The following is a 17,103-nucleotide window of genomic DNA, read 5'->3' as shown; positions in this document are numbered from 1 at the left end:
CCCCTGGATGCTCCGCTTGCTCATCTGAGGGCAGAATTATCCAGGTTTTTTTTATATTTTTTTTTATGTCAGGCCGCTCTGTTTTCTGCTCTACTTCCTCACTCTCGTCGCTCCGACACGCGTGTCGACACATGCTGTGCATGCGTGCTGTGCATACGATGACAACGCCAACCGCTACATACAGTACAATACATGCACGGGTACACACACACAGGCAACTGACTCACGGCTGGATGTTCAAGCGAAGTGTTAAAGCTCATAGCCGAGTCTTATTTTAGCAAAAAAGAAAAGAAAAAAAAGACACCCAGATGAATAAAATGACATTCATTTCTCGGTTGGTCGACTCGGCTGAATGTCACGAGGGCTTTCTTGAGCCTGCATTAACATTCTGGTGGGTCGTGATATATTTTATCTACGGTATGGGAGGAAACTTCTCGCCATGAGAAACATTTTCAAGACGCAAAGACACTTTAGGATCCTGTAGAATCAAACTACTAAAAACTACAGTCATAAATAAATGATGTTTTCACAGTTACGCAAGACTTAAAATTGACTCTAAAGAACATAATTTAGGACTAAAAGACACATCTAAGCAATACATGATGCAGGATAAACACAGAAGAAATAAACAATCCTGTACCAACATATTTTTGGCAGCCCACCCACCTGATTGTACACTCGACAAAAATATAACCCCTTTTTTTTTTTTTTTAGATAAACTCAAAGATCTAAAACTTCTTCCACATACACAATATCACCATTTCTCTCAAATATTGTTCACAAACCAAATCTAAATCTGTGATAGTGAGCACTTCTCCTTTGCCGAGATAATCCATCCCACCTCACAGGTGTGCCATATCAAGAAGCTGATTAGACGCCATGATTAATGCACAGGTGTGCCTTAGACCGCCCAGAATAAAAGGTCACTCTGAAAGGTGCAGTTGTTTTTTTAAACAAAGCACCTTTTCTTTTTCTTTTTTGTTGAGTATAAATTACGTTGAGGTAAAACACAACAGGAAGTGACATTTACATTCAGGATGTATTGATCTAGCTCGTTCGTTTTTTCCCTTTTGGACTATGAGCGTCATTCTCACAAAGTTACGCGAAAATCATTGCGTGGCTAACCAATCAACTAGCAAACACGCAGCACACAGGAAACATAACCCCGCTGCTTGCGCTTTTTGCTCGGCAGGGCGTAAATATAAGATACAAAAGGAGATCCCGTTACTAAGTTATTATATTGCAAGGAACGGAGGAAGAAAATATAATTGGATCCCCATGGAGGTTCTCAGTTTCTCTACCAGCTTCCTCTCGGGGTTGAGGTTAAGTACAAAGGAAATACAATAAAGAGCTAACATCCCTCGAAGCGGCAAGCATGTTAAATCAAGCATTTTTATGATTTCCAACTGTGAACGTACCTCCAGATCACTTGTAGTCATTAGACTGGGGATTTTTCGAATTTTTTTATTGATCTGCGCGCTTGGCTTTTTTTTTTTAAGCAACCAAAGCCATCCTAACGTGGGCACTATTTCTTTAATACCACCTTGCTATTCCTGTCCACATTTGGATAGCAGCTATTCGAAATATGACATAAATAAAGAAAAATTGTAAATTGGATGTTATTAAACACATAAGATCCACATATTTTCTTTCACAGCTCTGTGTGAATTAGGCTTAACACAAAAGTCAGAAAGAACTCTTAAGAAAGTCCACAAGACTTATTGTGGCACTGTTTGCTTACACTGCTCTTATTATATTTACCTAATAAGTTGGTTAGGCAAGCTGGCCTCACTGCACACGCGAGAAAGGTCAGTGGGATTTTGTGCAAAGGGAAAAAGGCTTTGGTGCTTTTTAAAAGGGAGTCAAGTTATCGCCCAGGAAAATGTTTTGATTTTAAGGCATTTGTCTAGTTCCAAGGAACAAACACTTCTCAAGCAGTAAAAGTGATAAAAAACTAAATCCACAGAGACTGCCGAGTCAGCGTGGAACTAAATACCATCATCAAGTTTATAGACATATCAAAATACAACCAAAAGCTGCATCAGTCAGTTAAAATTTTATATATTTAGACAGTGAGGAAAATGCTACAAAGGCTTTTTTTGTCGTTGTGTGCCAATATTGATATGACAAGGGAAAACATTCCTATCATGTTATGGCTTATTTTCTTCTAATAGCCAAATTCTAGTTTGCTAAAGAGTGACCAAGTGCTGAATGCCTTATACTGTGTGTGTTTTTATTTTATTTTCATTTCCATGTAAATGTGATGTTTGGTTGTCAATATTTCAGCCTTATATTGTAATATGTTAACGTGTAAAATAATATAATTCAAAAATAATCCGCAGAAAAAAATTGAAGAATTTTGCAGATTTTAAAAGCGTTAATATCGGCCGGACGATTAATCGGTTGGGCCCTAGTAATTCCACATGAGCTCCACAAAGATCTTAAGAGACGAAAATTGGCAAATTGCTTTAGTCTAAATCCTTAACTTGCAACAGTCCCAGCCTGTGCTATCTAATTCCTGCTTTGGAGAAAGTGTTTTAAGCATATTACCAGGCTGCTTAAAAGACGCATGAACATGAGGCCACTCTCACACACAGGCAAACACACACAGACAAATAAGGTTAAAGTTCAGAGACTGTGGACTTTCTAATCCTGCCTGGCTGCTTATTTTAAAGTCGTTCACAGAGATGCCCCGAGCAAGGATTGCCGTTTGCCACGACGCGCTACTGATTGCTTAAGTGACAACTCCACGGCAAGACTGGGTTACTATCAAAGAGTGTGTTCACACACACACACACGTGCACACACAAAAGTACAGAGTGAAAGAAAGAGGAATCCTCTTAGTGGTGAAATCTGAAAATCGTGTACCTCCATCTGGTCCAGAAACTTTGAAATGAATTTGCTCTTTAATTCATATCTGAGAAGCTTTCACATTGTTTTATTTATTGCATGCTTGGTTATGTTTCAGTGGGATTACACAAAGTATGAGGCAGATATATTTAGTTTTTGTTAAATTTGTACACAGAGCGATGTAACATGATGGAGCAATTGACCTTTGCAGGGATAAGCACGCCACAGAGGCATTATCCAGCCTCACTAGCACACATTGTTATGATGTATTGTTTTTATTTATTTATTGAAAAACAAAACAAAACAATTAAGTGAGCACAAATACTTTACTAATTTTTGGGAAAACAGCAAAAAAAAAAAGAAGTTACAATTTAATTTTGTTTGCTCCAAAAATACATGATTGAGAATTATTGATAAATAGGAGCAAGAACAAAAAATGCCCCAAGGAATGGTATGAAATTATTTTGCACCAAAACATATTTTCAAACAATCAAATAAAGAAAAACAGTACTGAGCTTACCAGCAATAATTTAAACAATGTATATTTTACCGTAGTTTTTATTTTATTTTAATAACAAAACATTATATCGTAAAATATTTTATCGATATAATATGTTATAATAAAACACAAAACATTGACTTGAGCAGGAATACTTAATCATAACTTTTTAAAAATGATTACAAGCATAAACGATAAGCAACGCTCGTATTAAATTGTGCTCCATAATCAAAACATTCATTTTACTATTTAATATAACTAAGAAAACCAGTGCTGAATTTGGACGGATAACAATTAATACAGATTTCAACCATGTCCACTTTTAACTGCTTATCGAACGATTGCTTAATTTGAGCACAATCGGTTTAAAATAACTTAGAACAATACAAATAAACATCACATGCTACACATTTTATCGACATTATTGCTTATTCATAAAAAATAACAATACTTGAGTGAGCTTTAATACATTTAATTACAAAAAGTTCTTAATAGTGTTATTTTAGAAAATGACCTCCCAAAAAATATTGCAAAATCAAACATATGGAACATATAAATTAGAGAAAAATGCCTAATGCAGATTTCAGCACAACCTAAGACATTAACTTAAAGTACTATATTTTCCTCCAATTTTAGCATGAATCTATTTCAAAAATATTAAAACAATGTTGATTAACATTATACCATATGCTATATATGAGATAAATTAAGGGTCACCTTTTTATTTTTATTAAAGCTTTTTAATCATGTTCACATTACTTTAGTATTCTTAAACTACAGATGCTGAAGAAACTCATTTGTCACATTAGCAAAGTATTACTTGTCTGCGGAGGACTCTTTCATATCCAAATAAATCCAACTCTGCAGCTAAAGATGACGCATTCTTGTACTGAACAGAGTCCACATTGAAGGAAAAAAGACTACTTTACATAGCTGGCTCTGGAATTCAAACCATAATGAGAGTCGAGCTGATTATATGGAAAGTTTTTATCAATTAAAAAATGAAAAGAAAAAAAGCCACTAAGGGGCAGTTTATTGTGTCCAAACCCAAATCCGTGGCTGGCAACGTATCATTACAATAATAAAACATCTTTGCACTTAAATTTATATATATATATATATGAAAACTAAAAAGAGAATTCTTAATGTGCCGTAGATCATTTAGTAGTGAAAACACAATTTGGAACTGATAAATGACTGGAATGAAACTATGTAGGTCTCTAGCGTCCACTTGACACGAAAGTGCATTCAATCATGAGTCTTTTGGGCTCTTTTTATCAAGGCCATTTAGCGGGATTGAATTAAGTAAAAACAACATGCCAGAACTGAGTGCTGTGGATTATTTATGGCTGGATTAATGCAAAGAGCGACAATTTGTATTTATTGAATTATTTTTTGTTCTTAAGTGGCACAACTGGAATATACGTCGATTGGAATCAAGCCTCTTTCAAATGTGGATACAAATCAGATACATACCGATATCTGCCAATGAAAGTGTGATCTCTCTACAGTGGATCTAAAAAGTCTATCCACCCTTGTTAAAATGTCTGGTTTTTGTGATGCGAGTCCAAAATAAAATATTTCAAAACTCTTTCCACCAATAACAACCAATTACATTACCTGTACAACCTCCATCCATCCATCCATTTTTTCCCAACTGTTAATCCTCACTAGGGTTGCGGCATGCTGGAGGAGCCTAAATTGAAAATAAAAAAATAAAAAATAAACCTTTGGAGAGGAAGTAAACATAGACTATTGAGATAATATGGTTGTACAACTTCATGTTTAATTAGGGATTTGCTGTGTTATAATAGACAGATTAATCGATTATTAAAAAAAGTCGTTAATTGCCCCAGTTGGAATGACACAATTTTTCCTGTGATGTCTCAGCGTAAACATGATGAATTATTGAAGGGAGAAAAAAAATGGAGCCAATGGCACCTTGGATCTGCAGCGTAAATCCAGCCAATGAAACAAGTCGCAAAACTGTCTCTTCTCTCAGCTCTGTTGACACATTTCCTCATCAAAACAGCTCACATTGCCTTTGTGTCCTTTGCGGCGGCGCGCGGTGCTTCTTTTTCATTTGGCCAAAAGGAGATAACATCAGTTATTATCCTCACGTCAAAACACTCGGATGATCCCGGTTAGCTCGGGTTCCTCGTTGAACCCGGCGCGACTCGGCTCTAACTTCTTGTGAAAATGTGATCTTACTGGAGGTTAATCCTTTGGGTTTCCCCGCACTAACAAATCGCACACCTCAAGTGAGAGACACTTTGTGCTCCTGATGTTGCCGGAAGGCCTTTAAGAAGTGGAAATCAGTTCCAGTTCCAAAGAGGCTCTTGTAAATACCTTTAAATTCCAGAGGATGAGAAAAGCTGCTGACCCACAGGAAGTCTGCCTAAGCGCCATTAAATTCATTCCTAAAGCATTTGTTTAACCTCGAGGATGGAAGTGGGATTTTCTCTTAATTTTCAATTTGATTTAAAGCTGTCAGATCATTAGAAGAGTGGGTGGTTAATATGTCTGACTCACATCTATGAGGTCCGGGGTCCAAGTCTCGGCTCAAGTCATCCAATGTGGAGAAACTTGACATGTTTGCTTACTCATGACCCTAAAAAATAGTTCTTAAACATATTGAAAAAGTCCTTTAAGAAATTATATTGCAAGTTTCAAAGAAGCAGTTTTGTGTCCTCAGTCTCAACCCACAGACAAAGCAGAACAGTTCAACTTTTAAACTTTAGGTGGCAGTGTTGATGCAAGCACACTCAACGCTAACTAGGCTGTGGAGCTTCCAATGCCCCCATTTGATCTTTTTCCTCACGCTCAAATATAAAATAAATTCAACCCATTTATCTTACTTTACTCTAAAAGTTAATGACCAATGCTCATGTTCTACAGCTCTGCTTTAAATTAAGATACAGAAAAAAATGCACAATGCCTTGATCCCCCCCACCCCCTAAGGCAACTATATCCGTCAATCTTTGATTTGAAATATTTGCCGATCATCATTAAATTACTGAATGAATATTAACATTTTATTTAATTGTGAAAATATCTATTTCACAGTGACGCAACTGTTGAAATGAAATGAAAATGAAAACATTCTATACAATTTAAATAACAAAAAAATTACAACCAGTGTCAAAATATGTTTTCAAATGTTTCCCATATTGAAGTGTTTGAAATAGTAATATCAAAAATTCGAATAGTAATTTATTTCAAACAAATCCATAATCCAAAAACTAAATACTAGTGCAATATCTGACATCTTCCTTACAATTAAAGAAATAATTAATTTTATGATTTTATAAAAACAGTAATATTAGAATACTGCATTCCTGGTTAGTGCCTGGGGTTATATGTAATTAATGAAAGAAAATGCATTTTGATTAAAAAAACCAAACTAACTAACTAACAAAATATGTACACATCTAGTAAAGGTAAATTCTTAATGTGAAATGCAATTGGACAAAAACATGTAAAATGTCCTTATTTATACTCAATTATTATTATTACCTACTACTAAAAATACTTAAAATACGAAAATAAATGTTAAACTAATAATGTCCTATGCAGCTGATATGAATAAAATGATACTCGGAATTCGGTTGCATTACTTACTACAAATTAATGTTGATTTGACCATAAGGATTCCCTCATATTTTAAGTTTGTGCCATATTTTTTGTTTGTTTTACCTTTTGCACAAGAACTTGCAATGCTTTCCACTACTTTTATTACTGACACGTTGCATTTGAATGCAGTCCGGTAGCAATATGTCTGCGGCCGACATTAGAAGCGTAATAATGTTATTTCTTCAACATTTTTCACTTCTCTTTGGCTGAATTCCATACGGAGCTTGTATGGAAGTCATTACGGTTCCAGCATGCTGCTGTCTCTGTGCCTTTCTTCTCTTTTTTTTTTTGTCTCCCACATTTGCCTCCATCTGTGTCCTAATCACCTGGACGTCATCCCAAGTCAAGCCAGTCAAGTGACCTGGAATCAACAGTCTAACTCGGAGAGGGCAAAGACATCAGTGAGGTTCAGTGAAAGCCAAAGAAGGCTTTCAAACAACTTCCAGGAAATGTTTATTATTATATAATTTGAGTATTACTGAGTTGAAGCATTGGGGGCTTTAAGCTTTTATTTGTTTTTAGAATTGCATGGCTGGCCAGATTAATAACTCTTGCAGACCCTATCTGGACCACAAGCCATATATTCCCTACCCTTTGAGTGTATTTGTGTGTTATTGCGAAATGTCATAAACATTTTTTTTTTGATTTAAACACTTGTTTGGATATAAGATGTAACATCCTTTTTTTGCCAGCTAACCCCCCCAAGTGAATTTATATGAAACCTCAATTCTCCTTAGGGTTGTAATTCAATTTTTTTAAATGAATGAATAAGCATGCAATTAATTCTTCACACATAATTTTTCCTGTTGGAAAAAAAAAATTACATCGCACCGTCATAAATAAAAACATAGTTACAACAGCCCAGTTTTAATCAAGTGATGAAGAACTCGGAGCCAACATTCGGCAAAGTCATTACACTAATGATGAATGGGATGGCAAGAAGGCTAACTGCTAGCTGCTAAACTCTCTTGCTGGGAGTTTAATGCACAATGTGCACAATGAGGCCTGTTTGGTGGTGTGGGGAGCTCCATGTGATTAGAGGATCTGTTCAAACGTTCAAATTATGTTTAAAAAAAAAAAAATACAGATACAGATTTGAAACCACACACCATTAATAATATAAGACCTTTGGGGTGCCATTTTGTCCTTACTCCAATATTAAAATTATTTCCAGCCTCAGTGGTAATGCATTCACAATCCATCTTAATCCAAAAATCATGGAAGGTGGCTAAAATAACAAACAAACAAACAAACAAATATCTTATTCTCTTCATTCTAGGAGTTGCATCAAAAACAGCTATCAACTTAGTTAGTTTAATAAAAACATACGAATTTGTTAAAATTTAAACTTTTATTTTGTTTGTCTTTGAAGGCAACATACAAACGGAAATGCTTTTCATCCCTGCAGTGCAAAAATTTATTAATTATTAAATATATGTTACTTAAATTTAAAAAGCACACACGTTGTCATAATTATTTTATGAAAATAGATATAGAAATACGATTTAATAGTATTTGACTTGCTTTTAAATGGTCTAAAATTGCTTGCTGACGTAGCTAATCATATATATATATAAATAAAAAGGCATTTACTCACACAGCACCTGTTAGAGCACAGCTCCTGCAATGAATGCTCCGTAGAGTATAAAAGAGTCCGTAGTAGACAAGTTGAGTGGCGTGTTCCCATCTTGAGTAGCCTGAAAGTTGGTTTATAAACTTTTCCCAGTTTTCAAAACCTCCCGCGTGGTGCCAAAACAAAACACTAGTTGCAAGGTAAAAAGCGGTGGGCAGAAGGACGGTCCTTTTCCTGTTGATTGACAGTTGGGTGACACGAACTTCACTCGAAAGGGGGAGTCCGTTGTCCTTGCAACCAATCACATCATGGAAAATTTAAATATATATTTTAATATCGTCCTAAGTCATCAAAATGTTTTACACTTAAATGGTTCTTTCAAACGATATACACTCTAAAATCACAGAGCGGCTCTTTTGATATGATATGTGACAAGGGACCCCCCCGGTGTCTGTGGGCGTTTGGTCTCGTCCAAACTTGGTCCACATTTGAGTCGCTTGTGTTTTGCTATCCGTGCGCGCCCTGCTGGAGGTGAAGGACCGCCTGTGCCCTCTCCGCGTCGGGCTGTCAATGGCTTTCTGGACCTATTTTATTTGAATGCCCGGAGCCGTTTTTGAGTGACCGTGACCATGGATATTCTATGGATATTATGGACCTTGCCGGTCGTAATAGCTGTTGAAGGTAAGCTAACGTACGGCTTTTAAAGAGCCGCGCGCATCCTCGTGCCGGCTTTTGACGTTGCCGACGGTCCCCGGTTGGCTCCATTGTTAAATATAAAAAAGGGGGGCAAATGACACGAAACACATTTGTTTGGTTATTTCCTCCCGCTTTTTTTGGATGAATGTGGCGTTTGTGTGGCACTGTTGACTGCGGCTGAGGATGAGGATGATGGCGGTAGTGACAATGATGATGATGATGGAGGGACATAAACATGCCTGAGCATCCTCCAGTTTTAAAGACACAGCTCGACTTTTTGTGTCTTCTCACGAGTCTTAAAACGTGCAAAATCACACGAAAAACGTCCATGCAAAAGTGCCTCTTTTGTAACTTGCGCGGATTTTGCAAGCTCTTATATCTTTTTTTTTTTTAATGCTGACGTTTGTCTTTCATGATGCACAATTTAATTTACATTGTTTGTCGATATGTTATGGAGCTACAGAGGTTGAAAATGGTCACAAACTGAAAAAAGGTAAATTAATAAAACTCCAATTAACATTTGTGCTCATAAAATGGCAGGATTTGTAATTTATGAAACACGAGTAATCAGGCAAAACACATTTATTTTATTTTAATTAGGATTCAACGTGAACAAGAAAAGAACAGAATGTGTTGGCGTATTCTGTCATGGTGCGTAAACTTGGCACAATTGTAAATATAAGATGAAACTTTAACAGTAATAGTGGTACATTTGAATAAATGTATGATGAGTGCCACAGTGCCAAATTCTCAATTTTGAATCAGTATGGGAATGCATTTAGGTTAACAGACGCATCACAGTGGGAAGTTGCAATAAAAAAAGGGGATAAATTAAAATAACCATAAATATTGGACACAACCATGACAAGATGGGTGTAAGGAGTTTACCATAAAATCTCCCAATTATGGTGCAGAGTTTTTGATAAACTGCTTTTATTTTTTTATTTTTACAGAATTGTAATATTTTTATGCAAATTCTTTCCCTGGGTACCTTTTTAATTTATACAGTCTCATATATGCACGTATACATTGAATAGTTGTTACAAATGTAAATGGTATGTGCGTAACAAAATATACTCCATTATTGGAAAAATAAATTAACATAATTTTGTAATATTAATATAATAGAATATTAAGTTTGATGAAGGAATTTTTTGTTGTATACAACTCAGTTTATGATATGGTATGGAGCCGCAGGGGTTGGAAAGTGTTTTTTTTTTTTTGCAAACAGCATCTGAGTCACAACTTCAATATATATTGCAGCTACCGTAAATCAAATCCCAAACTAAAAGAATTGAGTAATAATTGCATTTTTTCCTGAATTAATCTCTACTGCTCAACAGCAAAAGAACACTGCCGAAGGACGACAGCAATAACTTCCGTATCAGTTCTGGCGACGTCGTGTCCGCTTTTAGTGCTGAACGTCCAACTCGATTTGGTATCCAACAGCGAGTGATGCACCACCCGAGTAAAGATTCCCCCCGCTGAAGCCCCCCATTTTTCCCTATCCAATAGGTCGGTCACCCTCGCCGACCAATGAAGTGGTAAAAGATGGCTTACGTATGAGAAACGAAGGGTTGAAAAAGAGGTCACTGGAGCTCTAATCTGAAAAAAGTGAAGTGAAGCCTCCAGTGGATTTTTTGAACATTGCTATTGTTGACCTCTTTTCGGATATTTTTTTTAATATTGCTGTGTGGAAGCTTATCCAAGAGATTTCATGTTTGTTAACAAACACTCCTTTTATAGGGCGGGTCTAACTGACCCATTTACTGAAAATGCAAATAGGTGAAAAATAAAATACAAATCTGCTGGCATTGTTCCAAAACTAAAAAAGTATTTAATGGTTAAACATGTAGCGAGTCACATTGCCCCATAAACACTTTTGGGAAAAACATGCAGTTGGACGGTCAGCAAGTTATTTATCTATATTGTAATATTTGACTTGGGCTATTTTCAAAAAAAAAAAATTTTTTGTGTATCTGAACAAAGTTTGACTAAAATAAACAATTGAAAGACCAAATGGCATTATAAAGTCTTGGCGAGTACTCGATTGCACTGTATGTAAATGTTACTTATTACATATTCTGTGCAGTTTTGGAAAGGTGTTATAATGGCAAGAGTTGAATTAATTCATTTGAGTCAAACCATTAACACTAGAACAATTAAGAAGTACTGTGAGAAGTCAACCACCTTCATTGGACATATTTTGGGGTTCACTGTGGCGATCCCATTTGAGGAAGTTGGCGTCAACACTCTGTCGTAGTCAAAATACGATGTCTTGGCTTTTGATTTATTTCAGATCACTGAGACCACATTGTGCCGCCGTCCTAATAAGTAGCAAAGTGGGACCCTTTTCCTTCACAGGCGTTTAATTCATCTCGGGGGGGATTGAGGTACAGCACTAAATTGTTGATTAGTGCTCATGTGAGAAGCCGTGTCGAATTATTGGTTAACCCAGCAGGAAAGGAGCGGCCGTGTTTGAAGATTAATGGAGGTGGAACGACAAGCAAATACGGCGAGCTTTGTCAAACATGTCCAGGAAAACACACGGAGGATTTATCCCGCTTTGGTTTCAGGCCCGTTCATCATCATCAGCGTTTAGTTGACAGCCCTGCTAACGACAGCGCTCATCGAATTATGTTGAGTTGGAATTCAGATTTATACGCGGCTATAAAACCGCAGTAGCATATGCAGTTAAACGTGGGCTTGGGAATTGTCTAGGTGGAACCACTTGTGTTTTCCAATTGGTCTCTGCCTTCTGTTTCGGTGCCGCAGACATTTTCTGGTTGGGTAGGCGTTGCCATGATGCGGCAGGAGTCTGCTAAAGGCCAGTATGCAAGTTGTTGTTGGGATCAGAAGGTCTACAGATTCCACTCGCCCTGTTGTTTTTTTTTTCTTTGTTGGAGACAGAAACAAAAGCACCGATAATTTAATTTGAATATTCACGTCAAAATAAAGTTGCTTTGTTAACCAGACATTTACTCGTTTGGTTTTCCAAGCTAACAAGTAACGTTTGTTAGTTAGTAGGATGTCAAAAAGTAGGAGACAAAAAGCGTATAATACAAGAAGGAGATTTTCGCAACTGCTCAGAAAACTGCAGTAACAGTGGTTTCCCACAGAGGATAAAGAAAATATGCATGTCAATGTTGTTGTAGTGTGTTGCTGCACTATTTGGTCAAACAAGCCAATTGTGTCTCTTTCTTTCAATGTGCATTACATTTGCAACCACTGGCCAATGAGTCATGTGCCACGGGAAATGATCCAATTTCTCTGAATTCATTTGCTCCCCAAAACATTAAAAAAAAGGTTATATTTTAAATATAGTCATGGTCCCAATAGGTATGTTTTTCCCTAATGAAAGAACAGGCTCTAATCTTTCTTTTGGTAGGTTTAAATGTTTTTATAGCAATAGAGCACAATATTCAGTGGGCCTTGCAAAATCATCCAAAATACAGTAAAACAGCTGGGAGCGAAGGGGGTTGCTTCAGTGAATATGGCTGGGGCTAAATGAGTTAATTGGTCCCAAAATTATTTATGACAAACATATTTTTTCTGTTTAATTGACTACCCTAAGCTTAAAGCATTTTTGTTGAACCTGTAACATTACATTATCAGAGACCAAGACATTTCCAGCACTTACGATTGGTCATTGATTTGTAAAAATAACAGACCCACAATAGGGACTGCCCAATAGTATCGATTTGTGAAAAAAATGACATTGACCAAATTTGGACAAAGGCGGTTGCGACCAGACACCAGCGATATGTGCCTTGGCGTAAATCGAGTTTGAAGCGGCCTTAATTTGTGCGATGCAGGCCTATCGTAAAGCAAGAATCAATAAAATCAAGGGTAGTGAGCTCTGGCGGTGTACAATTTGGATTGCAAGACCTTGGTTTGTGCTCATTTGTATTCCAGTTTGATGTACTGCCTTCAGTGTATGTTACCCTAGCCTGGCGTTTCGACGCACACAATATGATAGTTAATCCCACCATGCTTGTTAAAAGACGCTTTCATATGTAAATGTTTTCTATTGTTTTGAACCGGAATTGTTTTGTAAGGAATGGATGCCCTAATGTAAAATGGAAGCATTTTGTTTTGTGTCAGAGTAACAAAAACCCGAAGGGAGGCGGACTCCGAGAAACGAGATTAGGAGAAGGTAGAAATGAGCGAGCGTGTGTATATATACAATCCAGTGTTTTCTCAGTGAGCCCGATGAGCAGATGCGGCGGACTGGCCCGCATGCCAACCGCCACAGTAGGCTTTCACAAAGAATCTGTCTCTATTCAAGACCTAATCCATGCTGCACAGCGCGCCGGTATTGTCATTTTGCATGCACAATCTCAATTAGTGCTGCTACCAGTTGTTGTTTCCCTTGAAGGAGATGTGTCGCATTTCAGAGGCGTCTTTATATATATTTTTTTGTGTGCGATCAAGGAGCAGTATCACAGCTTTGCTGTAGCCAACACTACACAACATCACTGACTCCACTTCACGGGCTTGTTTGTTGTATGCGGGAGACCTTTTGTCTGATTCTCCGTGGCTCCGTAGCGCATAATCAAAGCTGAAAAAGGAAGGTAGGTGTGCTCGTTGAAGTCTTGCCAGAGAATTGCGATCCCGCAGGTTCGGTCCCACCAGGATAGGATGCACTCTTTGGCATGGTTTCCAGTGCCTTCAGCTGTCTGCTACTGACTGCTGCAGTCTGCAGTACACAAGCCAACACTTCAGGCTTTTGTACCTTTAACTGTTCCAATCCGCATATATTTGCCCTCTAGACCTGATGCTAAAATTACCGCTAAGCATATTGAAAGAATTAGCGTTTGAAGGAAGAAAATATTACGTTTAAGAATACAGTGTATTCATGTAGCAGCATGGGTCAGGACGGTGGGCTGTTGTTTTATTTCATGGTTTGATGTCTTTATTACTGACAACATACTAATTAATAAACAGAACGTTGGCCAAGACTGTGCTAAAACAACCACACACTTAATGCATTCTTACGTTTTTTACGAGCAATAAAAGCAGTTTCACATCAAAGTATTTCATAAAAAACACACCACAAACCTCCGTGATTTGTTTCGTTTAGTACCAAAAAGGTATTTTCGTTAATTTAATGTTGTAATATTTTAAGATGACGAACAATAATGTCTTTAACTGCAAGTAGTTGCGAGCTACAAATCTATAAACTCGTGATGTCATCAAAACACACCATTGATATTCCATGCGGAAATCGGCATAAATCTGGTGCTAAAAGCAGTTAGTGACTCAGTTTTGACCTTCATGCATGAATGGTCCAGTGAAAATATAACATTATTGTTTAGTTTTAAAAAACGATTTCCTTTACTACCACTGATAGTCACTTTATTACTACACAGTAACGGCTTCCACCATTTTAGTCTTCACTCTGACAAACAGGGAGACTTTGGGTTTGAACAGGAAGTACATTTAAAGGATAGTTCTGGTGGCCAGTAGAGATATTCTACATTATTATTTAACATGCTATCATAGGTTGCACATTCGAAAGAACTTGGAGAATCAGGTCACAATTGTCATAAAATTGACTCACAAGGTTGTCAACGGAAAGCGACGATATGTATTATGGTAAAGTCATAACAGCTCTCGATCACTAGATTGTCACTGGCCTTTTGCATTGACTTCAGTAATTAAAAAATATTTTTCACTTTGTCTCTCTGTGGAGTGCATTGAAGCCTGTTTTCTTTGTATACACCTGTGGATTAGATGGGGCCGCAATTGATGCTATCACAAAGTGAAAATATTTAAAGAGCTATTAAGATCTTTACCCTGCTGTCAGTCTGTCACCTGCAACTGAAAATAATCCAAGTATTTATTTTTGGGGAGTCCCAAGATGCACATTACTTTTGGGAAACGTGTTCAATACATTTCAATATAAGCAGAAGAGAACAATAACTGTATCAGTTTACTTTAAAGATCTGTAAATAAATAGGTTTGAAATCCAAATTGGGAACTTGGACCTGCTGTGTAAATGCAGCACAAGTGTATTCACGTTTCATGCATTTTAGCAGACACCCTCTGTCAGCTTAATTTTCATCCAACGTTGAACATGCATAGAAAATGTAGCACCTCCTTCCTACTCTTCACTTCTTATTAACGCTCATAAATTAGGTCATTTAAAGTAAAAGCAGGCATGGGCTACCATTTTCCCCTCATAATAGAGCCTCCTTGATGTGTCGGAATGGGATCTTCAGAAAGATGGCCAAAAAAAATGGGGGAAATATCTGGAGTTAGGCTCAGAGGCTAATTATTCCTGTGCGCTGTCGGCAAACCAAGTGGTCCAATTTTAGCTTTAAAGCTTCTGTAACGCTGTTAGTGTGTGCGATACAACCATTAAGGCACTTCATTAGATACACCCACACATGATATACACCCACACTTGTAATGCAATTCAATTTGACGGTGTCATAAAGGTACTGCTCCTTTCTGTTTATTAATGCGGTCGTGCTGGAGTGCGTCACGTGGGGAAGTGCTTCTGTCCCGATGCAACACAATATGTCAAATTGTCAATGTCAATAAAGTTGTTTAACTGAATGAATCAAAATGGAAAAATAGCTTTTGTGCTGTGCAAGCGATTACTGTTAACTTGCTGTTAATAATTTAGGATAAGCACCGTCTCTCATAGAAATGTTTTTCTCAGAGGTCTGCAGACAGATACAGTACGGCATATTAATTCCAGATTTTCACGTTGAATGATATTTTTGGACCAGCTCCTTTTCCACGGGGGTTTGCCTCAGCGCCGCGGTGTTACGTTTGCGTAGCACGATTGACGCAGAGGCAACTAATTCAAATAAACACACGAAGGAGAAACGTTCATTACCTCTGCGTAACCTCCCAGAATGTTCATAAAGGCATCTAGATCAAGGCTTATTCTTATATCCTATATTTGTTAGCGCTTGCTAATTGGCGAGGTGCACTCTCCTCGCTGCGCCTTGTTGATTGGGTGACGATACATTTGTAGTGGGAAACAAACAGGGTAAGCACTCACAAACAAAATAACATATCGTGGCCTAATTTGCTGCCAGCGTTGTTGTTGGTTTTGTACTTTATTCTATTTTGTGTCTTTTGGCTAAATTATATTTTTCATAAAATGGCTGTTTTGAACAAAAATGGCCTACATCCTAAGCAAAATGGCTTACTTCCTGTGTCTTTTCGGGATGGAGACTTTTGAGGCTAAGCAAAACTGGCTTTGGGGCTGAATTTTCAAAGAGTCCCTAGGACAAATTCCTCTTTGAAAGACTCCCGAAAATGGCCAAAATGACCCTGAAATGGTCGTGTAAAAAAATAAAATGGCAACTTTCCCATGTCTTTTCGTACATGGGTCCTTGAGACATTTTTGTGGCTATACACATGACAGCCATGCTTAAAGTTCACGCTCTGAAATGAAACTGCCTTCGGGAACTGAAAAAACAAAAAAACAAACAGTGTGGCTTGTCTCTACCAAGCTGGAGAAAAAGAGAGTGAGTGAAGCAGAGAAGCGAGCGAGTAGCCTGAGAGAGGTCAGACCTCGTTTTGGAGAGCCCCATCCGCACACACACACCCCAGGTACCGGGACGTCGCCTTTTATGCGCGCTCGGAGAACACAAACCCGGGGCGGATTAGCGGTTGGGGCTCTCAATGTCCCCGGGAGCGCAGCCCGTCGGGCCGAGACAAAGCGGGTCTGATTGCATCATCATCTGCATGACAAAGAGAAAGTCTTTTTCTACCTGAAAACGCTGCCTCGGCACACACGACGCTACGCAGCACATCCATCAGCGACTCTGGACTCACGTGACAACTGCCCTTTGTTTTCACTCCATCTCTGTCGGCCTTCCATGCACCC

At 37.8% G+C, this 17,103-nt stretch overlaps 2 protein-coding genes across 5 annotated transcripts in view; one reads left to right on the top strand and one right to left on the bottom strand.

The window, feature by feature from the left end:
• Positions 1-8,736, bottom strand: part of lactbl1b (lactamase, beta-like 1b) — a 42,607-nt gene extending 33,871 nt beyond the window's left edge. Inside the window, exon 1 of the mRNA XM_086087817.1 lies at positions 8,580-8,736. The gene's annotated coding sequence lies outside the window, so the exon portion shown is untranslated. The remainder of the gene's footprint in view (positions 1-8,579) is intronic.
• A 326-nt stretch (positions 8,737-9,062) lies between these two features.
• Positions 9,063-17,103, top strand: part of ephb2b (eph receptor B2b) — a 135,411-nt gene continuing 127,370 nt past the window's right edge. For all 4 annotated transcript variants that reach the window (XM_086086104.1, XM_086086103.1, XM_086086102.1 and 1 more), the window contains exon 1: positions 9,063-9,236. In XM_086086104.1, the coding sequence (XP_085942230.1) occupies positions 9,185-9,236 (52 nt within the window). In that variant the 5' untranslated portion in view covers positions 9,063-9,184. The remainder of the gene's footprint in view (positions 9,237-17,103) is intronic.

Source organism: Leptonotus elevatus, chromosome 10 (assembly GCF_054856555.1).
Source record: "Leptonotus elevatus isolate MCC_2025b chromosome 10, RoL_Lele_1.0, whole genome shotgun sequence".
NCBI classification, from domain to species: domain Eukaryota; kingdom Metazoa; phylum Chordata; class Actinopteri; order Syngnathiformes; family Syngnathidae; genus Leptonotus; species Leptonotus elevatus.
This window is presented reverse-complemented; position numbering and strand designations above follow the sequence as displayed.